This window comes from Myxocyprinus asiaticus, chromosome 12 (genome assembly GCF_019703515.2).
Source record: "Myxocyprinus asiaticus isolate MX2 ecotype Aquarium Trade chromosome 12, UBuf_Myxa_2, whole genome shotgun sequence".
NCBI lineage: Eukaryota > Metazoa > Chordata > Actinopteri > Cypriniformes > Catostomidae > Myxocyprinus > Myxocyprinus asiaticus.
The window spans coordinates 25,887,043-25,910,746 of record NC_059355.1 but is presented as its reverse complement, the minus strand read 5'-3'; the positions used below and the strand labels follow the sequence as shown (position 1 = coordinate 25,910,746).

General features: G+C 43.5%; 1 protein-coding gene across 1 annotated transcript in view; it reads right to left on the bottom strand.

Annotated features, from left to right (window-relative positions):
- Positions 1 to 9,520, bottom strand: part of LOC127449652 (tumor protein p63-regulated gene 1-like protein) — a 33,186-nt gene extending 23,666 nt beyond the window's left edge. The window contains exons 1-4 of the mRNA XM_051713202.1: positions 9,372 to 9,520; positions 8,797 to 9,042; positions 8,155 to 8,246; positions 247 to 423 (exon numbers count right to left, since the gene is read on the bottom strand). Coding sequence (XP_051569162.1) covers positions 247 to 423; positions 8,155 to 8,246; positions 8,797 to 9,036 — 509 coding nt within the window. The 5' untranslated portion in view covers positions 9,037 to 9,042; positions 9,372 to 9,520. The remainder of the gene's footprint in view (positions 1 to 246; positions 424 to 8,154; positions 8,247 to 8,796; positions 9,043 to 9,371) is intronic.
- Between the last annotated feature and the right edge of the window lie 14,184 nt (positions 9,521 to 23,704).

Here is a 23,704-nt window from a genome sequence, read left to right as displayed (position 1 = left end):
AAACTGTTTCTTAGAAAAAGATCTTGATGGTTAAAGACCTTGCTACTCATGGCAACAGGTGGTGAAATAAAAATCAGTGGAGTGTGGAAACTTTTTAGTGCTTGTATTTTTTGTTTCTAAAGTTTACAGTTGAGCAGAAACTGAGAAAATCAGATGTGCAGGTGACGAGGAACTGCTGGCAAATGAAGATGAGATATGGTCTTTTTAAAAGTGAATGAACGGCTGGAGGGAGAGGGTTTTACTCACGTCAGGAGGGAGCGTTGTGGAAAGCAGAAGTTGCCTTGGCAGATGCGGTCGATGAAATTGAGTGGAATCCTCTGGATTTGCTCACAGTTGAGCATGACAAAGTCATACTTGCAGATAAGGAGGGTATTCTCTGTAATGAGCACTAGACGCTCTTTCTCATTGTTCCAATGATCTATCCTACACAAGAAAAAGAGGGAATAAACAAATATAGGCAGGCCTCGACAATAAGCTTTTCCACAGTAAAACTAATCATTTTCTTGTTTGAAAGCTTAGGTTTCTTGTCCATAAAGTATTTTTTCTTGCAAAAAGTGATACAAATTAATATTATTTAAAAAATGGGACGATATAAAGCAAACCTTATGTGATCCAAATATATACAGTTATTTAAACTACATGACCTTATACTGTAAGACCTTATCAGTTCTCTTTGCATTTACATTATCTGTGTTCAACACACTCTCAAGGCGAAATAGTCAGGATTCGTACGACTTTTCTAAATTTGGCTAATTCGTATGATATTGTGTGACTGCACTTGTTTGAAATCCTACGACTTTCACTACAGCCAATGATATCGCTGGACATCGTTTCCACCTAATACATGACAATTACTTGTTTCTGTGACACACAACAGCTTCCTATCATGTTTACACACTCTACTGGTTGGTTAAGTATAGATAAGGGGTTTGGGTAAGGGGATAATATTAATAAGTATGTCCTTAACGCCTCGCGTGGATCTCGTGCTTACTTCCGCATTAGACATCCAGGAATTTGCACGTGATGAAGACGTACGAGTTTATGCGAACAACATCGTGCGAGACCATACGAAATAGCCAACTCGTACTGTAAATTATGTACGACTTTTCATGAGATCGGGCTGGTGTTCTCATCTCGTCATTAGACAAATGTGTAAACAAAGTGAACCTGGATTGGGTGTACAGTATAATTAAAGGAATGTTTCGGGTTCAATACAAATTAAGCTCAATCGGCAGCATTTGTGGCATTATGTTGATTACGACAAAAACTAATTTCGACTCGTCCCTCCTTTTCTTTAGAAAAAAAAAGCAAAAATCAAGGTTACAGTTACTTACAATGGAAGTGAATGTGGCCAATGAAAGTGAATGTGGCCAATTTTTGGAGGGTTTAAAGGTAGAAATCTTAAGCTTATAATTTTTAAAAGCACTTCCATTAATTCTTCTGTTAAAACTCATATTATTTGAGCTGTAAAGTTGTTTAAATGGTCATTTTTACAGCAATTTTAAGGTTTTAGGCTTTTGTTGACATTACATCATAATTTTGTAAAATTATCAAATTGGCTGTAACTTTACACAGAAGAGGTTAGTAAGTGATTTTATCACACTAAAATCATGTTTACACGCATATTGTTAACGTCTTGTGGCTTTGTATTTTAATATTCAAAAATTGGCCCCCATGCAATTTCATTGTAAAAGCCTCACTGTACACCACATTTTTGCTTTTTTTTTTTTTAAAGAAAAGGAGAGGCAAATAAAGTTATTAAACTATTAAAGTTATTTTACTAAAATAAAGTTTTGTGGTAATCAATATTATGCCACAAATGCTGCTGACTGAGCTTAACTTGTATTGAACCTGGCCATTCCTTTAAACTAGACCATGGACTAAAAGCAGACCAGAGCCACAATCGATCTGGCACAAACCACCGAAAATGTCATGACAATTAGCATGCATACGCTGACTCTCAGCATAAGATTAAACATATGAGCATGCAATACACGTTTCCCATGATTATGATTCCTGTTTAAATACATTAATGTTGCCTCTGTGTCTCATTTAAAAAATCTGTGTCAATGCACCTTTTCTGTGCCACATTTGCAAATCAGATTCAGTTATTTACCGCAATAAAACTTTCAGTTGTTTTAATTTTTTATTTATTCTTTGTGGTTGTCCTGGACATAAAGATAGCCCTGACAGGAATTGAGTATTTGAGTATTTCCAGATGCTATTTCATCATTATTTTGTGAAGTACTAAAAATTCTAAATTTTTACTGAAAAATAAAAAGTTAATATCTTGAATAAGCAACATATAGACTTAAGGAACTACTTACGATCAGAGTTTAATTCTCGGAAACATGTTAGCTGGATCCCCTACAGGGGGCCTAAAGACCTCTGCTGTGTTGCATACAGTAAATCAGTCTGACTACAACACTGGCCTACATTCCTACAAATCTGTATCTCACAATCCTTTCCACAGCTTTCATAAAACATGGAAAGGATTTTGTAAAAGGTTCTTGGACAGACATTAATTAAGAGTTTGACAGATTATGTTTAAAGTTGTTATGAATTTTGTCACTGTTTTTATTTCATCCCCCCTCCACCAAAAGTGACACAACTTAGAGCATCCTTTTTCAGATAGCTAAATACCTTTCAAGCAATTGCAGTGAGTAGCTCCGTTCTGACAAAACAAAGCTAATAAACCCAACCAAAAATTACTCTATTGCAGAATAATATGTATAACTACATAATTTGCACAAATGTATGGGATTTCACTGTATTGTGAATTTTATGGTCTCAAATGCATTTATTTTAGGAGTTTACTCAGATACAGATTCATTCAGACTTGTGGGCATGTTTTTATGAAATGGCATGAATTCTGTGTTGACTTACTCTGAGACTTCACAAAATAGTCTATAAGCATGAGTCTCAATTATTTAGGCCTACATATTCTAACAGCTCCCGAATTTTGGCAGTTGCCTTTGGCATGCTTCTTAAAATATGCATGCCCACATTTTCAGATCCCAAAGAGATGTATTCAGGAAATGCATAACTGATGCATAAGCCACCTTTTATATTAATTAAATGTTTGTTTAAATAAAAACCCAAACAATTCTAAATCTCCAAATTCCTAAGCTCATATTTTTTGCAAGTGCTTTCACCCCAATTGGCCATTGTTGCAGTGAAAATCAAGTATGGAGAGCTCCGGGGCATGAGAGAGAAAGAGAGAGAGAAAGAGAGAGAGAGAGAGATGCTGTACTGTACATACTGTCTTAAAATTCTCCACATCTCAAAACTCCTTCCTCTGTATTTCAGCAAGCAATTGTGAGACAAGGGGGGAAAACACAAAACTTATATCCAGATCTGTGTACTCTGCAACAGCTCTCTGACCCGGTGGGCAGTGACAGAAACATAGCACAGATGTAATTCTCTTCGTAAAACACAGGGGCTTGGAGTTCCCAGTGACTTATGAAGGACACTTTGCTAAGCACACTTAGGACTATAGAATAAGAGACTGTGCCAAGTTTAGGTACTTCTGACTATGCAAATGGAATGATTTCAACTTGACTGTACATGTGGGCCTGGGGACTTGGGTGTGAAGGACCTCACACACTTACACAGACACACACACATGCACACACACTAATAGGCCCTGTGGCTTTCAGCGGTGCTCCAGGGCCTTTGGACGTGATACAGAGTGGTTTGTCAGAGTTGCCTTTGGCATCAACAGACCAACCTGTTAACTCTCTCCATACAAATCCCTCTAATGCAGAGACTAAACTTAAATGATCATGATTTTGCATCTTTTGTAATTAAAATGAACTGCAAGCTTTACTGCTTCATAAATTATGAGTTATTTTATAATTTGTTATTTTGAGTGGTTTCATTTATTTTATACATTTGTTTGGTAGTTTTGCATACGAGCATGTTTTAAAAAACATGTCTTTTAATGAACAATGTGGGGACATAGGGCGGCACGGTGGCTCAGTGGGTAGCCCTGCTGTCCCCAGTTCAAGTCCCTTCTCCCATCTCACCCAGGACCTTTCTGTGCGGAGTTTGCATGTTCTCCATGTTCGTGCGGGTTTCCACTGGGTGCTCTGGTTTCCCCCACAGTCCAAAAACATGCAGGTCAAGTGAATTGCCTGTAGGTGAGAGTGTGAATGTGTATGTCTGTGTGTGTTAGCCCTGTGATGGACTAGCCACCTGCCCTGCCTTCAGCCCAAAGACCAGGGTTTTCAGAATTATGAGGCAGCTGCCTCCGATTGTCAACGAAACTCAGGCAGACCCCAAGTGGTGCTCAAGCACCCACCCTCTTTCACTAGATAAGTGCCCTTTTTGTCATTTCTTATTTTTAATGTATGTTTGAGTTTTTATTTAAATGTGGCCCTTGTCATCAATTCTCAATTAAACGTGTGCCCTACATCTGCATTTAAATTGTAATTCTGCAAGACCACACGAGCCCCTCCCCCTCCCCGACATTCTTTGTCACAGCCTCCACACAGTTAACGCACGCAGAACGAGCACCCTGAGGAGCAACATCAAGGTCTACCTGACCAGCCTTCATTTGTGACAGCCAGGTAAGGATAATGTTTGCCCTAAACTTCGACATAGTTTGCCACTGCTGTGAAATTAAACCATGTGGCAGCGGGGGCGTGGTCAAGCATCTCTCCGGAGAGAGAGAAAGCGGTAAGGGCGCTTACACCTGAGCTAAATTATGTCTAACACCTGTCTCTAATTTCAGTGAGCACGGGGAGAGCGGCATAAAAGAGCCACACCGCCAGAAGACGCGGTGAGAGAGAGACTGGTGCAAGAAAGGCCACGACGTGACATTCTGTTGTATGATTAGTGTATTGAACTGGAAGTGTTTAAGTAAATGTTTGCCTGTAAAACCGACGAGTGTGGAACTGTAAGCGTCAGAGTGCATGATTAAAACTCCTACCTGAACCAGGAAATCTGCTTCTCCTTTCCACTAAGTAGTGTTACAAACCACTATACAAAAATCTCCATAGAGCCAGCAGAACTTAGGCAATAGCTCTCCATTAAGCTTAACAACAAGCAAGCTAATCAGGCATTGGCTCAAAATAACATCGTACAGGGTCGGAAATGCCCCCAAAATTCAGTATTTGAATTGCTCCTGTTTGAGTTGTTTTTTATATTGATAACATAACATAGCCAATCCTCTGCGATCACCTGACTTTTTCCCTGAAAACAGCAGAAAGAAATACTCCAATATTTTTCGTCATACAGATAAGAGTAAGACATCACTCGAAACTATAAAGGGTTTACTTTTATTTGTGTACACTCACAATAACAGCAAAACTGTTCTGTCTGGAGTGCGTCACGAAAATTAACCGAAACTCAGCGTATACTTGCCTCGCAGACGTGAGAAATATGTCTATAGAAAGCTTGAATTGTTTACTTTTAAATGAACCAATTTAAATCGAAAATAAATATTCTCTGATTGTGTAATCCGTATGAAACCAACAAGAGGTACAGTCTTTCCCGTTTGAGCTCATTATCGTTTTTGGAAGAAGACACGCTGTGAATTTACCTCAGAAGAAGAGCGTGATCCGATACGCCCTTTCTAACACAAGAAGTGTCTCACAAAAGTTAATTTTGTGAGCAAAAACTGGAGTCTACAAAATCTATTATGTATTTTATGGCCTTCTTTCAGTGACTTAAAAATTACTAACCACGCATAATCTTGATTTTCTCAAAAATGCAAACATGTACATCTCATGTTTGGAGGCTCTTATGTTACAACACTGCTGAGAAAGTGATGCAGTTTATTTATTCATTTTGTTAATTATTCATGCTTGATATGATGACTACAATTATGTCAACTGTATCTGGGCAAAATTTTGTATTGTTATCTCAAAGCAAGTTATGGCATTTGGAACCAAGGTAGCCTTTTTCATCAAAAGTCCAAAAAACTCTCCAAACAAGTGATCTGAGGGTTTTACTGAACCTAAGATCTACTTACATTTGTAAATGCCACAATAAACTAGAAACATAATTACATAATTTAAGTAACAAGTAATAAGATCCAGCACTGTTTCAGTTGCGCGCATGGTAAATCAAGACCTGTCAATCTAAGCGATCAGTCCAATCCAAGCTGTAAAACAGTGGTCTCTACACATCGTCCCATCCCACCATACCCACCCACATACCTGAGATCAGAGATGATCTTATTATCAGTTTAAGCGGTTAATCAAGTTAATCAATCAACTATAAATTAACACATTAGCTGTTATGTTGTATTTAATTAATGTTGAACAGGTTAGCTTTTTTAATTAAATATGCTATAAGTTGATAATTGTCATTTTCTTCAATCATCCAGTTATTGGAACACCTAAAATATGTTGCTTGTAAGTGTTTGCTTCAGCCAGTGGAAGGCATGGTACAAGTGTATGTGTGCACATGATCAGGATGGTACCACCTCTGCCTCATTTTGAGCCAGGAAAAACCCTGGTGACCCTACATAGGACAAGTGGCTACCGACCATACACAGGACAAGCGGCTACAGAAGATGGATGGATGAATGTGGGGACATGCTCAGAGCTAAAACACAATTTAAAGCCACTTTAATGCAACTAAAATGTTATGTCTTTATTTTGAAAGCATATACAGAAAATGTACAGCTAAAGCTATTTCCAACAATGTCTTTCATAAGAAATTTATAGCAGTCGCAAAGCATGAACCACATGAATTTCATCTTTTGTTTCAAGTCAAAGCTCAAACCACAGAGCTGCACAGGAAATAAGTCTGTGTGTATGAGTGCCAGTCCGGAGCATGGGGAATATATTATTAATTATCATATAGCAAGGCCATTGAACTGTTTCTTGAAAGCCTGCTCCCAGACAAATAGAAGTTGACATCTGCCTGTGCATTTAGCAAAATGTCTTCTAGCAGCCCTATTCTGCTCCCTGTTAATTTCAGTTTAATTACTTCCTGCACATTTTACTTATTTACAGAGCACAGAGTGGGATAATGGACTGTGGTTTGATTGTGGAGTGCACAATATGACAAAAAATCTGGATTTCATTTAAGGATGAAATAAGCTCATGTAGCCTTTAGCATGTTTTACAGGGCTGATGGAGATATTTTACTTGTTCTACTGATTGTTGTTGTTGTGTTCTGTAGTTTGGGTAGTTTGTTTACTAATGGGATATGTATGGTTACATCAAAAGCTCTCTTTAAATATGGTTCACCCATTCACTTCCGTTGTAAGTGCCTCACTGTAAACCAGATTTTTGTTTTTTTTAAAGGAAAGGTGGGGCAAGTCAAAATTTATTTTTGTGGTTATCAACATTATGTCACAAATGCTGTCAATTGAGCTTAACTTGTATTGAACCCGTAATATTCCTTTAAGCAACGTCTGTTCAAGCATTCATGAACAGAGAGCTCGCAAAAACATGCATTAAATTCAGCTCGGCTAACTAACAAAGTTGCATAGCCAATGTTATCTCCCTGGTAAGTGGTGTTTACTGAAACAAAAGAACCATACTGTAATGAGTAGTTTCTGAGATGAGACGGGAGACGCTGGATCTAATTGCAGGCTTTTAATGAAGATGAAAGTGAAACAAAAAAAACCGTGAACTCAAACAGCAACAAACAAGAACTGACAAAGAGGGAACAAAACTAGAGGGTATTTATACACACAAGGGCTAATGAGGGAATGGAGAACAGGTGAGAACAATGGGGAACAGATGGCAGTGATGAGGGCAGTGCATTATGGGAAATGTTGTCCGAGGGAAACAGAAGACAGAGGACAAAAACCACTTCAAAATAAGAGTCCTTGGAAACACGACGGAAACACACTGTGACAAATACATTCCACTATGCTGTTGTCCACCACATCACTTTGATGTTGCTTTCCTTACAACATGTTCTCAAAATATTAAGATTTTATTCTCATAATGCTACGACTTTACTCTCGAAATCTTAGGGGTTTTTTTTTATTTTAAAATTTTAACATGGCACTAAAATGCCATTGTGGATCTCCTTTTGTGTTCCACAAAAGAAAAGGTCATATGGGTTTGGAACGACATGAGGGTTAGTAAATGATGAATTTTTTTTGGATGAACTTTCCTTTAACTATAATGTTCTCTTTTAGACAGGCATGTGAAAATAATAATAATAATAATAATAATAACTTACTCAGCCATGAGCCAAACACTCTGGACAGTACCATCTTCTGAGGGGTCCACCAGGCCTTTAAGTTCCTCAATGGCTTGGTCCAAAGTTCCAGGCTAAAATGTGTCAGCACAACAATGCATATTCATCAAGTCATATAACAATACAATATAGTGCTCATAGTCCTTTACATGGAATAGTATTTCAGAGAATTTGGAAACAGTGGCTTTGAGGGCGGGGATGATGATCCCATTTTACAACTTTCACTTGAACAATTGCACAAAAACGAATTAGGTCTCTGAGCTGAACAACAGACTCAAATTTGCAAACCAAATAGCCTCAGGCAGACTAAAGAGGAAGACAGTCATCAGTGATCTCTGCAGGCGCAAAATACATGTTTGACTGAATATTAGCTCACATGTCAGTGGGCAGTACCGGACTGGTAAAGCAGTGTATTATGACTACCATTGTTTGCTAAAGGTGTTGTTGGCAGCGTTCAATTGTACTGCTGCGCAACCATGGCTTGTTTGCACCAAGCACTCAAAACGCAAAAGAAGCGTACTGTAGATTATGTGTCAAGACGATTACTAACACACTAGAACATCCACTTGTGGTCAATGCAGAAAACTGTGATTAGGACTAGACATCAAAAAGAACAGAGATTACCCTGAGGACAAAGAATCTCTTCATTTTATACTGTTCCACAGTTGACGTCCATTTAGCTTTGACCACTGAAGTACGTGCAGAGGAGACAGTTTCCTCCCTGGCCTCTGGTGAAGGTGTGCTGTGTTCATCTGTTTCACTAGGAGATTGCTGAGGCTGGATGTCTGACTCTGGTTTGGGAGTCTTCTGAGCCTGTTGCTTCAAGTCCACAGCTTTGAATGACTCTTCATCTCCGTCTGACATTGTGCACTGCAAAGATTAGATTGTTAGCAGTCATCATCGAGAGTCTGCAGTCATTAAAAACACTTATTACAAACAAGTAATGATCAAATAAAATAGCGTACTGTTACTACTAGTCATAATAATAATAAGTTGGTTATTAACTGTTCAAAACAAAAAGCTCTCTCACTAGCAGTATAACCATCATGAAGGAGTTTTAAGTTTAATAAATCATTATTGTTCTCAATAATCATCACTAACATAGATATGGTTACGTTTCTTAGAAAATGAAGTTCACACAAGAATGACTGTTAAAATAACAACTTCAGTGTAAACGGGCATAAAATATGGCATCTTACCGATGGCTGCACGAATTACGTTTAAATCAACCTGCTGTGTGTTTACTAGACGGTTTGACTCTGCGTCAGGTGCATCAGAAACTATTTCCTGCTTCCGTGATGCTCGAGTTTACAGCGAGCTGAAGAGATGGGCGTTGAAAAGAAAAGAAAACCTTCCTAGTTTTTACTACGAGCCGGTATTTCAAAAGGTTACCGCAACTTCCTCGCTAGAGGCTATGTGAAAAACACTTATGTTTTTCCCCTAAACTGTAACTGGATTATGTATGAAGATAATTTAATGCTTAAACGGGTTGAATGCGCAGAGTAAAATTTATGAAAGTGTAAATACATTTGCAAGTGTAAAAATAATAATAATAAAAAAATAAATAAAAAAAAAAACCCTGCATGCTTGCACCTAACGTTTTGTGAAGGTGTATACCACGTTTCAAGCCTAAAGAAAACAGATTTACAGTATTTAAATGCTTTGCATACGTGTAAATCATGTGTTGTAATCTGTAACTTTATAATAACACGAAATAAATGTGTTCAGTATTCTTCTGACTTCTGACTTAAATATGGCCAAAAACATGGTACACCTACAAACAGTGATATGCAAGCGAAACTTTTATGTGTCTTCCCTTTATGAATCAGTCTTTATGTGTAAATGAACAGTTGCAAAAGCGTAAATTATTTGTGTTTGTGGTGAAAATATTTTCCAGAAATAATCTGATATACACTGGTGGCCAAAAGTTTGGAATAATGTACAGATTTAGCTGTTTCTTAAGGAAATTGGTTCTTTAATTCACCAAAGTGGCATTCAGCTTATCACAAATTAAAGTCAGGACATTACTGATGTAAAAAACAGCACCATCACTATTTGAAAAAAGTCATTTTTTTATCAAATCTAGATAGGACCCATTTCCAGCAGCCATCACTCCAACACCTTATCCTTGAGTAATCATGCTAAATTGCTTTTTTGACACTAGAAAATCACTTGCCATTATATCAGACAGAATTGAAAGCTATTTGTTCGTTAAATGAAGCTTAACATTGTCTTTGTGTTTGTTTTTGAGTTGCCACAGTATGCAATAGACTGGCATGTCTTAAGGTCAATATTAGTTCAAAAATGGCAAAAAAGAAACAGCTTTCTCTAAAAACTCGTCAGTCAATCATTGTTTTGAGGAATGAAGGCTATACAATGCTTGAAAATGGCAAAAAACTGAAGATTTCATACAAAGGTGTACACTACAGTCTTCAAAGACAAAGGACAACTGGCTCTAACAAGGACAGAAAGAAATGTGGAAGGCCAGATGTACAACTAAACAAAAGGATAAGTACACAAGAGTCTCTAGTTTGAGAAATAGAAATAGTCACATGCTTGTTTACTTGCTTGTTTTGCAAGTTACCTCCCCCATCCCCACTGGAATCTACGTCACTGTGTGCATGCAAATCTTTCTATCAAGCTTGTAACTTCATTTGCACTTTTACACATCTTAGGCCTACTATACACAAATCTTTTAGGCACAAATTTACCTTCATAATTTTGATTACAACAAATTAGTCCATAAATCTCTTCATCTCAGTATCTAATTCTGGACACCTTAAATAACCAATTAGGCTTTGGGAATGCATCTAATCTTTTTTCTTTATCATTTTTTACAACAATAATTCAACTAGCCCAAGCCACCCACATTTCTCCAGCTATATAAAGAGACATAACTGGCAACTGTATTTTTCTCGCATTTTAGGATTTAACACTTATCCTTAATCTTTTGGCAGAGAGAAAGATGAGAACAATTTGTCCTGCATGCATTTCACAGACACATTCTGGCCACAGATATAGGCTACATTGTGCATGCTACTCCTGTTTTACGCTTATTTTCCACCTCTGCCATGTCTTCCCAGAAATACCAAATTCATGCAGCAGAATCCCTCAAATATTCACTCAAACAATTATTTGAGTGGGATGTTAAGGGTTTCTTGAGTATTAGGGCCTCCCACAATGCATCAAAAGGCTTCACCATTTAGGTGTCATTTTCCATTCCTGCTAATCGCTTTTGACGTGACACGCTTCATGGCCACACACCGTTCTTTTACTGGCCTGTTAGAGAAAGCTATTCAACTTGCTTGATGGAAATTGAAAAAAAAAAAAAAAAAAAACATCTGCACAATTTCCCAACAATTTCTCTCTCAAAAGCATATTAACTGTGTGCATGCTTGAGAAAGACACTTTGAAGGCCAATGTTTCAAACCACCGCATGATACAATGACATTCTTTTTTCAGATGCATCATTTTCAGATTTCATGGGTCACTTAGAACAATATTCACATTACATACAGTAGACTGACATCATGCTGTCTTGTCATATTGTGTTATATAAACCCTGATGTTTGGGAATGTAGCCTACAACTTCTGCATTTTGTGTATCCACAATGTGCATCATCCAGATGTTTGATTTAAACTGCTTTACTAAACAAATTCGTTGACCCATAAAGCAATGAAATTTCCCCAGAGCTAAGAATAACTTAATTAACCACAGGCAAACACTGGAAATTATACTCATTTGGTCAGCACATAACAGGGAACTTGAGGAAACGTGACATCTCATTCTGGACTGTCAAACATTGCAAATTAATCTCAGTTGGAATGAACAGGCTCAGTGCAGTTGAATGATAATCTCTAACAAAAACACTGGACCATGCTTTACCATCTGCTCAGCACAGTTGTTAATTTTCCTTTAAAAACCTTTCACAATATCATTAGTTACATTCAAGTTGTTTGTCAACCTGATCTCACGAAAATTGTTACATATTTTACGAGTTGGCTATTACGTATGATTTTGTACGATTTTGTTCGTATGAATTTGTACAATTTCATCACGTGCAAATGCCCGGATGTGTAATGCGGAAGTGCACAAGGTGTCAAGGACATGCTTATTAATATTATGCCCTTACCCAAACCCCTTACCTAAACCTAACCGATCAGTAGAGTGTGTAAACATGACAGGAAGCTGTTATGTGTGACAGAAGCAAGTAATTGTCATGTATTAAATGAAAACAATGTCCAGCAACGTCATTGGCTATAGTGAAGATCGTGTGAATTCAAACGTGTGCAGTTGTACGATATCATACGAATTAGCCAAATTTAGAACAGTTGTACAAATCCTTACAATTTCGTTATGAGAGTGTGTGTTTGCACATACACTGTAAAAATGAGAAGCTGCTTAAGGCAGCATTGAATTGCTCAACAAGATTACACAGGAAATTGTCATGTTTTTTCTGAATGTCTTCACCTAAAGACGGACCCAATGTGCCGAATTCCAGACAAGTGCCACCATGCGGCGAATGTTCATTCCCCAAAAATCACCTGCACTGTGCTTTTAATGTCACATCCATTTTGATCTCTAGCTAGGGACATACTTCATTTGCACTGAAGTAAATTAAACAATGCTGTTTAGGTCTCTGTACAGTTATGGTTAGGATAAGGGATTGTGTTGGGGTTAGGAGTAGATTAACATAATTATAGTCAAATGTTGCTAAAAACTGGACACAACATGCATTTTACGTTACATTAATTCAAAAAATAAATAAATAAATAATTGAAAGAACTCTGTTTTCGTCTTAGTTCTGTTATGGTTTGGGTTAGATTTAGGGTTTGGGTTAGGGCTACAAATATGTAAATGTAATTACTACTCAAAAATGTCCAAAAATTGGATGAGCTGTGCCATTCATGTCACATCCATTGAAAGAATTCAAGGGATAGTTCACCCAAAAATGAAAATTGTCTCATCATTTACTCACCCTCATGATATACCAGGTGTGTATGACTTTCTTTCTTCTGCCAAATACATTTGAAGAAAAATAGAGAAATATCTCAGCTCAGTAGGTCCTTAAAATGCAAGTGGACGGTGATCCGACATTTGAAGCTCCAAAACTCACAGACAGTCAGCATAAACGTCATCCATACGACTCCAGCATTTAAATTAATGTCTTCTAAAGCAGCACGATCGCTTTTGCTGCGAAAAAGATCAAGTCAAGTCATTTTTATTTGTATAGCGCTTTTCACAACACACATCATTTCAAAGCAGCTTTACAGAAAATCATGTATTAACAGAAAATTAAACTGTAATATCTATAAAGTCTTAGTCATCATTGTGTAGTTTGAATCAATTTGACTGTAAATTATGTATAAAAATAAATAACTAAATAATTAAATAATAACTATATTTAGAATCCTGTAATGATGCTGGCAAAGAAAATGATGAAGACGGTGATGATAATAAGAACCCAAGTGCAATTTATTAATAAACGTGAAATACAATAAACCCTAACATAAACATGAAACAAAAACAAAACATGAACTTGACTTGACTTTTACATGACATGACTATGAACCAACCAACATCAACAATACTTGACCAAGGACAATGGAAAACGTCATGGTTACTTTCGTAACCTCTGTTCCCTGATGGAGGGAACGAGACGTTGTGTCGATGTAGTGACAATGGGGGTCACTCTTGGGAGCCCCAAACACCTCTGTTTTTTTGAAAAAAGGCCAGTGAGAATTGGCAAGTGGAATTTGCATGCCACTCCCCCGGACATACGGGTATAAAAGGAGCTGGTATGCAACCACTCATTCAGGTTTTGTGCTGAGGAGCGAGACCAGGTCCCGGCCATTTCAGCGTTGTGGCAAGAGGGACACAACGTCTCGTTCCCTCCATCAGGGAACGGAGGTTACGAAAGTAACCATGACGTTCCCTATCTGTCACTCACTCGACGTTGTGTCGATGTAGTGACATTAGGGGTCCCTATACAAAATGCCACAACTATCTGAACTGTGTTACGTGAACTGGCGGTGTGTGATGGGCAGACCGCTGTGTGCCTCGTAGCCAGCGCACCAGGCCGTCACGTAACCTCCCCCAACGCTCTTATGAGTGTCGAGCGGTCCATCAGGAACAAGTCGACTGCCCAACTATAGGGATAGGCTAGCCCAGCCGAGGCCTCTTTCCCTCTCTTTTTCTCCCCAAAAAGAGTGGAATTTGTTAACTAACTGGGAGCCATACGTGTCTGTGTCGGGGGGTGTCCCTCCCAAGGGGAAGACACTGTGGAGACCACACCCTGCCCATAAGGGGGGGGGGGGTATTTTGAGTGGAATATGTCACATGGTCTTACCGAGGTCCCATGGTAGGTCCTACCCGAGGGGGGAGGAGTTTCTACAGAGCATGGCGACCGGGGGCAGAGGGGCCTCTGCCCAAGGAAGAAGCAGATTGCTGAAAGGGAAACAATTTTGCAGAAGATATCACATGGGGTCGCCATCGGGGAACCAGCACATGTGGAGCACCTGCCTCAGTACAGGGGCTCATTAGCACACGTACTGGGCCGGTCAGCGAGTTTCTCCGCAAACTCAACTGCCAGAGGGCTAAGGAGGAAAGTCATCCAGGGATCACAGTCTGTGAACACGACTGGGAGTCAAGAGCGCACGTCTTCACCTCAAGGGAGGAAAAAGGTGCTATGCGCAAGCGGTACACCCGGCCAGCTGTCCTGCAACTTACCTGCTCGTGCCTGCCAAATACACAGGACAAGACTGGCTCAACCGAGGGATTGTAGAACCTCACAAAGGTGTTGGGTGTTGCCCAGCCCGCTGCTCTGCAGATGTCTGCCAAAGAGGCGCCACTGTCCAGGGTCCAGGAGGCCGCCACACTCCTGGTAGAGTGGGCTCATAACCCTGAAGGGGGTGGCATATCCTGAGCCTGATATGCCATTGCGATGGTGTCAATGACCCAGTGGGCGATCCTCTGTTTGGAGACAGCGCTTCCTTTCCGCTGTCCACCAAAGCAGACAAAGAGCTGCTCAGAGCTTCTAAGGCTCTGCGTGCGATCCAAATAGATGCGTAAAGCTCGCACCGGACACAGCAATGCCAAGGCTGGGTCTGCCTCCTCCTGGGGCAATGCTTGCAGGTTCACCACCTGATCCCTAAAAGGGGTCATGGGAACCTTGGGCACATAGCCCAGTCGGGGTCTCAGGATCACGTGAGAGTAACCCAGACTGAACTCCAGGCATGATTTGCTGACAGAGAACGCCTGCAGGTCCCCTACCCTTTTGATGGAAGTGAGGGCAGTCAGGAGGGCAGTCTTCAAAGAGAGTGCCTTAAGCTCAGCTGACTCCAAGGGCTCAAAGGGAGCTACCTGTAGACCCTGAAGGACTACAGAGAGGTCCCACAAGGGGACGAGGCGTGGTCTGGAGGGATTCAACCTCCTAGCGCCTCTCAGGAACCTGATGATCAAGTCGTGCTTCTCCAAGTACTTACCATCTACTGCATCGTGATGAGCCGAAATAGCGGCTACATACACCTCCAGCCTCTCCTGCGGGAAGGAAAGCACCGATCCGACTGCGCATCTCTGGGGGTCTTCGCGTCGGGAAGAACACCACTTAGCGAACAGATGGCACTTCAAGGCATACAGGCGCCTCGGAGAGGGAGCCCTAGCCTGAGTGATTGTGTCTACCACCACGAGTTGTAGGCCACTTCGGTCTTCCACATCCCATCCAGGGGCCAGATGTGCAGATTCCAGAGGTCTGGTCGTGGGTGCCAGATGGTGCCCCGTCCCTGAGAAAGAAGGTCCTTCCTCAGGGGAATTCGTCGGGGGGGGGGGGCTGTTGCAAGGAGTGTGAGATCCAAGAACCATGTCTGGGTGGGCCAGTAGGTTGCTACTAGGATGACCTGCTCCTCATCCTCCCTGACCTTGCAGGTTCACTGGGGGAAACGCATATTTGCGTAGTCCAGGGGGTCAGCTGTGTGCCAGCACATCTATACCGAGGTGTGCCTCGGTCAGGGCGTACCAACGCGGGCAGTGGGAGGATTACCGGGAAGCAAACAAGTATACCTGTGCTCAACCAAATCGACTCCAAATCAGCTGGACCACCTGAGGGTGGAGTCTCCACTCTCCCCTGTGGGAAATCTGACGTGACAGCGCATCCACTGCGGTGTTGAGGTCGCCCGGTATGTGAGTGGCTCATAGCGACTTGAGGTGCTGCTGACTCCAGAGGAGGAGACGGCGGGTGAGTTGTGACATGCAATGGGAGCGTAGACCGCCTTAATGGTTGATGTACGCTACCATCGCTGTAAGGGCTGTAGAATCCTTTCTTCATCTCGGCTGGAGGGACAGGCTCTATTGTGCCCTTGCGCAGAAGGGTAGTGATCTCCGCATGCAAGGTAGCGGCATTCTCGCCCACCATAAGATTGGCTGAGGAGGGGGGAGGAGGAATCTCGTCCCCGTAGTCCACTGGAACCAATCCTGTGTGGCTGTGTTTGTGCCACAGCTGGGTGCAGGGGGTGGGGGGTCTACCGCTGGAGAACCATACCTGCCAAAATGGGATGGTGGACGGTGGACGGTGGTCATGACGACGGCTGTGCGCACCAGATATGTGACCCAGGAGATGAGGGAACCATTCTTTTGTCAGGCTTTTGGGTGCCGCAGCCTCCTGGACATGCGGCGACAAAAGATTCCCCTCCCAGCCCACCACCAGGGGATGGAGTGGTCTGTCGACCAGCTCCAGAGAAGTGAGTCTCCTCGCCCCTGTGTCGCCCGTCTCAGGGGCGCTTCGAAGCCTTCCTCGGGTTCTTAGCAGCCGGCCGCGAGACGGGTGGCGTCTGCTTCCTACGGAGGGCTCCATGCCGGAGCCGGGCCATGAGGACGGGCTGCGGTGGAGCTGGTGTTGTTGCTGCAGGAGGACACCCTTGGCAACATGCAGACAGGTTGCGGGTTCTTAAGCCGCGCCGGGGCAGGATATGTTGTAAGGCCTCCGTCTGCTTCTTCACCGCCAAGAACTGCTGGGCAAAGTCCTCGATGGCGTCGCCAAACAGGCCAACCTGGGAAATGGGGGCATCAAGGAACCGTGCCTTGTCCGCCTCTCCCATCTCGACCAAGTTGAGCCAAAGGTGGTGCTCCTGGACCACCAGGGTGGACATTGCCTGCCTGAGAGACCTCACCCTGACCTTCATCGCTCGTAGAGAGAGGTTGGTCGCCGAGCGCTGTTCCTGCATCAATCCCGGGTCAGCACTACCCCCGTGCAGTTCTTTTAGCGCCTTGGCTTGGTGTACTTGCAGGAGAGCCATGGCATGCAGGGCAGAGGCGGCTTGTCCAGCGGCACTGCAGGCCACAGTCATCAGGGATGATGTAAACATACAGGCCCTGGACGGGAGCTTCAGGCGCCCATGCTAGGTGGCGGCACTCTGTGGACAAAAGTGCACCGCGAGCGCGTTATCCACCTGGGGGATCACCGAATGACCCCTGGCCACTCCACCATCGAGGGTAGTGAGAGCGGGGGAGCTGAAAGACCGGGACTGGGCAGTAAAAGGTGCCTCCCACGATCTTGTCAGCTCCTCATGCACTTCCGGGAAGAAAGGAACAGGGGGCGGCAGTATGTCCATCATTTCCGCATCAGCATGAGACTGGGCAACCGTTCCCGAAGGAGGAAGCCCAGCTGAAGCCTCTGCGTCAGACTGGATGAGCCCACTCTCCAATGCTGCGCTCGATAACTCATCGTCTTCCGGAGCTCTGAACGAGAAGTCGAACTCGCGCTGAGATGAGCCAGCGGTCTCGTGCGAGAGCCCTATCGGGGCAAGCGAGAGTGCTGGGGATTGGGAGGTCCGTATGGGGATACGCTGCAGAGGTGGTCCCATTGATGTCCCAAAATTGCCCCCAGTGTTAACCGAAGCGGCCTCAAACCCTTAGGTAGAAGGACCGGTGCAGGGAGCCGCTGGGGTGGCATGCTTTCTTACGAAAGCAAGCCATGACCGCAATGTTGCCATGGTCATATTCTCACAATGAGGACATGACTCATCCACAAACGATGTCACCGTGTGGGCAGTGCCCAGACATGTAAGACAGCGATTGTGGCCATAAGAAGCGGAGAGATAATGACCGCAACCAGGAATAACACACAAACAGAAAGGCATCTTTAAAAAGACGTTCTGTGTGTGCCGCGCTTTTGGTGAATGAATATATACTCTCTTTATACTACTATATACTACTTTTAGAATATAATCTCTTATTTTCGCTCTGCCGAAGCGCCCAGGGGTGTTCTCTGCACTCCACAGGTGCAGAAGGGGAGAAGTCGCTGAAATGCGCCGTAAATCCAGCAGTTTTGAGGTGCGTCTTTGGAGGGAATTGAATTCAGTGCACTGAATACAACCACTCAGCTCCAAAGAGAAGAGCTGCATACCAGCTCTTTTTATACCCGTATATCCGGGTGAGTGGCATGCAAATTCCACATGCCAATTCTTATTGGCCTTTTTTCAAAAAATCAGAGGTGTTTGGGGCTCCCAAGAGTGACCCCCAGTGTCACTACATCGACACAACATCGAGTTGGGAACATGAGGGTTTAAATACATGGACATGGGAGAACAAACCAATGAACAAACAGAACACTAAACAAGATAATTAAACAATAAACCAATGAAAACAAGACACATGAACATGGAGGGAAAACAGGAATCACATGACTAGGGAACCACATGACATTAACCAGGAACTAGAATTTTCAAAATAAAAGACATGAAATACAAGAATCAACAAAATACACATGACATATCCTCCCCCATTAAGGGGTGGCTCCCGACGCCCCAACAAATGAACAAAACACATAAAACATGACATAAATTTCAAAGTTCAATAGGGAGCTGGGGGTGGTCTTGAGGCATGGCTTGGCAGGGCGTGGAGCATGGGATCAGGGTGGAGTCTGTGGGGGGTGGAGCCATGAGAGGCTCGAGGGGTGGAGCCATGGAAGGCGGAGCCGTGAGAGGCTCGAGGGGCAGAGCCATGGAGAACTGGATACCCGGAGAGTAGCCGAAGACTCGAGGCTCTGAGGAGCAAGGCGGAGCTGGGGGATTGGAAGACTGAGGCAGAGCCAGTGGGACTGAGGACCAAGGTGGAGCCGTAGGGAAGGAGGTCACCAGTGGAGCTGACGGATCGGAGGGATGAGGCGCAGCCAGAGGATCGGAGAGCCAAGGCGGAGCCAGGTGACCGACAGACCAAGGAGGAGCCGGAGGGACGAGGGACCCTGGCAAAGCTGACAGGCTGAAGGACCGCAGTGGAGCCGAGGGAACGCAGAACTGAGGCAATGACAAAGGACCGACAGGCCAAGGCGGAGTCCAGGGCTCGGAGGGTCCAGGCTTGAAAGTTCCCCTTGCCTGCTCAGGAGAACTAAGGGTGGGTACAAGGGCGGGAACCATCTCCAGGTCCAACTGCTCAGTTGTGGCCATGACATGGCGTGGAACAGACTCAGGCGTGGCTGTGACATGTCATGGAGCAGGCTCAGGCGTGGCTGTGACGTGACATGGAGCAGGCTCAGGTGTGGCTGTGATGTGGCATGGAGCAGGCTGAGGTGTGGCTGTGACGTGGCATGGAGCAGGCTGAGGTGTGGCTGTGATGTGGCATGGAGCAGTCTGAGGCGTGGCTGTGACGTAGCATGGAGCAGGCTGAGGCGTTACTGTGACAAAAGATGGCACTAGCTCAGCGACAATGACAAGGAACTTTGGCTAGGCTGCCATGACGTGAAACTCTGGCTCGGCGGCCATGACGTGAAACTCTGGTTCGGCGGCCATGTCGTGGAACTCTGGCTCGGCGGCCATGTCGTGGAACTCTGGCTCGGCGGCCATGTCGTGGAACTCTGGCTCGGCATCCGCCTCCCCCACAGTGAACGTAGAACCAGTGATCTGCAGGGCAAGGTCAATATACTGAGCGAGGCTGAGGGAACTGCGACTGCCAGGCATCAAAGTGGAGATAGGCTCATTTAGTCCAAATCGGAAACAGTCTTTGAGGGCAACCTCATTGAAGTCCACCCGGCAGGCCAGAGCGCAGAAGTCCTCCACATAGTCCTCCAGGGAACAATTCTCCTGACGATGGCGGAGGAGCTGGATTGCTGGGTTCATTGTTTGGGTCAAGTATTCTGTAACGATGCTGGCAAAGACAATGATGAAGACGAAGATGATGATAAGAACCCAAGTGCAATTTATTAATAAATGTGAAATCCAATAAACCCTAACATAAACATGAAACATAAACAAAACATGAACTTGACTTGACTTTTACATGGCATGACTATGAACCAACCTTCATCAACGATACTTGACCAAGGACAATGGAAAACATGAGGGTTTAAATACATGGACATGGGAGAACAAACCAATGAACAAACAGAACTCTAAACAAGATAATTAAACAATAAACCAATAAAAACAAGACACATGAACATGGAGGGAAAACAGGAATCACATGACTAGGGAACCACATGACATGAACCAGGACCTAGAATTTTCTAAATAAAAGACATGAAATACAAGAATCAACAAAATACACATGACAAATCCCAGTGAGCAAGCCGTTGGTGACTGTGGCAAGGAACACAAAACTCCATAAGATGTTGATTAATGGAGAAAAATAATCTTGGGAGAAACCAGGCTCACTATGGGGGCCAGTTCCCCTCTGGCTCAACAGCATGAATATAATGTTAATATTAGTTATATGTGTGTAGTGCAAGTCATGGTTTAAAATTAGTAAACTAAGTAAGTGTAAAGGGACATTAATTAAACAAAGATTTTGAATGAACTGTAAGATTAATGACTAATGTCTTTGAAGTCCATCCTGGATTAACTGCAGAAGTTCACATAGATGCATTGTCCTTTGTTAGTTGGCTGATAAACTCTTTTGTTGGCAATTAATTGATATTACTGCATATTGTGACGAGGAGGAGGGCGGGGCCGGGTCGTGAGGACACAGAGCTGGCCCTAAATCAGGCTAATCAGCCGGGAAGAGGATAAGGACAAGCCGGAGGTGCCAGTTCGAGAGAGAGATGCGTGCGGCCGTGTTGCGTGTGTGTCTTTGTTTGTTTATATTTATTTATGTTGAGTTTTATCATTAAACTTTACATTGACTGTTTAGCCGGTTCCTGCCTCCTCCTTGCCCAACCTTACCTGTTACATTGGTGCCAAAACCCAGGAAGGAGGAGGGATGTGCTTTTGCGGGTCCTCGCCGCTACCATCCACCAGGGGAGCAGCCGCGGCTGTCTGCCTGGGGGCGGAGGGGTCGCTGCCGCCCGCCAAGAGCCGGAGGAACTGCTGCAATCCGCCGAAGAAGGGGAGGAGCAGTTCTGTCTGCCAGGGGCTGGAGGACTTGCTGCCATCCACTGGGGAGGAGCAAGCTGGCATCCGCCTGAGGGCGGAGGAGCGGTTGAGGACCGGGCGACAGCGCGCCCGGGAGCCGGCGAGCAAGTTCTTCTCTCTCCTCTCTCTTTCTCTCTGTCACTCCACTTCGCTCTTTCCCTCTCCCCTTTCCCTCACCACATCTCTCCCAGGGCTCAAAAGGTGGGGAAGACCAGCTGGCAGACACGGCCGGAAGGGCAACATCCACCCTCCTGGAAGGGAGGGGAGGAGAGTGCATCATGCCCGGGGTTTCCCCGGCCTGAGTTGGGCGATGGAGGAGTGTGATGAGGAGGAGGGTGGGGCCAGGTCATGAGGACACATGGCCGGCCCTGAATCAGGCTAAGCAGCGGGGAGGGGAATAAAGACGAGCTGGAGACGCCAGTTTGAGATACACGGCCGTGTTACATGTGTGTCTGTGTTTGTTAATGTTTGTTTTATGTTGAGTTTTATCATTAAACTTTATATTGACTGTTTAGCCAGTTCCCACCTCCTCCTTGCCCAACCTCACCTGTTACATATATGTATTCCATTTTAAGAGTGTAGTTCATCATTAGACCAAGGTGATGTAGGCAGAGATCAGTGAGGTGCATCGCAGTGTAACCGGCAGGTCATTTCGGTCAGGTCTATCCTTAGTTCAAGGTTCAGGCAGTGGCATATGAAGTATCCCATGTCTTATGGTTGGAGTTGGCATCAGTTCATCCTCTGAAGTTCATCGTATAGACTGAAGTGATGTCTGGCTGACATCAACTGTATTTAGTCATCATCAGTCAGAGACACATAGCACTGGAGTCCGACACCAAGCAGAAACGGAGCTGGATCTGTCCGGCTCTGGTAACCTCGGGATGTGACAGGGAAACAAATAGAATAATATTAGCATAGATGCCATTCAATTTATTGCAGAGTTATAGATCATGAAAAATGTTTCTGGTTCCAGCAGACCTAACTATAGCAGCCTAATTGTGAGTTGATGGATAAATTAGGTGTATGCCTGGCTAAATAGATGAGACATTAGTCTATACTTAAACTGAATGAAAGTAAATCAAATCAAATCAAATCACTTTTTATTGTCACACAGCCATATACACAAGTGCAATGGTGTGTGAAATTCTTGGGTGCAGTTCCGATCAACATAGCAGTTGTGACAGTGATGAGACATATACCAATTTACAATAAACATCAAATTTACACAACACAATCTAAAGTCTAATATACGCATAAATACACACAACACAATATACAAATAATAACATACACTGTACAGTATACAATACACACAATATAGATACACATTAATCAATAAAAAAAATAAAAATAAAAATATATATATATATATATATATATAGCATATATAGAATGTACAGTAGGTTGTATTGTACTGTATTGACATTCAGGCTGTCGGTTGATAGTAAGTTGTTAAGAGAGAATATAATATAATAATAATATCATTTATGACAGTCCAGTATGAGATGTAAGAGTAAGAGTAATAAAGGGCAGTGCTGATGTATTTTGATTGTGGGAGATCAAGAGTTCAAAAGTCTGATTGCTTGGGGGAAGAAGCTATCAGGATGTCGGTTGGTGCGGGTCCTGATGCTGCGATACCACCTGCCTGATGGTAGCAGTGAGAACAGCCCATGGCTCGGGTGGCTGGAGTCTCTGATGATCCTCCGAGCTTTTTTCACACCGCCTGGTATATATGTCCTGGAGGGAGGGAAGCTCACCTCCGATGATGTGTCTGGCAGTTCGCACCACCCTTTGCAGGGCTTTGCGGTTGTGGGCTGTGCTATTGCCGTACCAGGCAGAGATTCAGCCAGTCAGGATGCTCTCTACAGTGCAGGTTTAGAACCGTGTGAGGATGTGGCGGTTCATTCCAAACTTCCTCAGCCATCTCAGGAAGAAGAGGCGCTGATGAGCCTTCTTCACAACGACTTCAGTGTGGATGGACCATGTGATGTGGACACCCAGGAACTTGAAGCTGCTAACTCTCTCCACTGGTGCTCCATTGATGGTGATGGGGCTGTGTTCTCTGTCTTTTCTTCTGAAGTCCACCACAAGCTCCTTTGTCTTACTGACGTTGAGGGAGAGGTTGTGCTCCTGACACCAGTGTGTCAGAGTGTGCACCTCCTCTCTGTAGGCTGTTTCATCATTGTCAGTGATC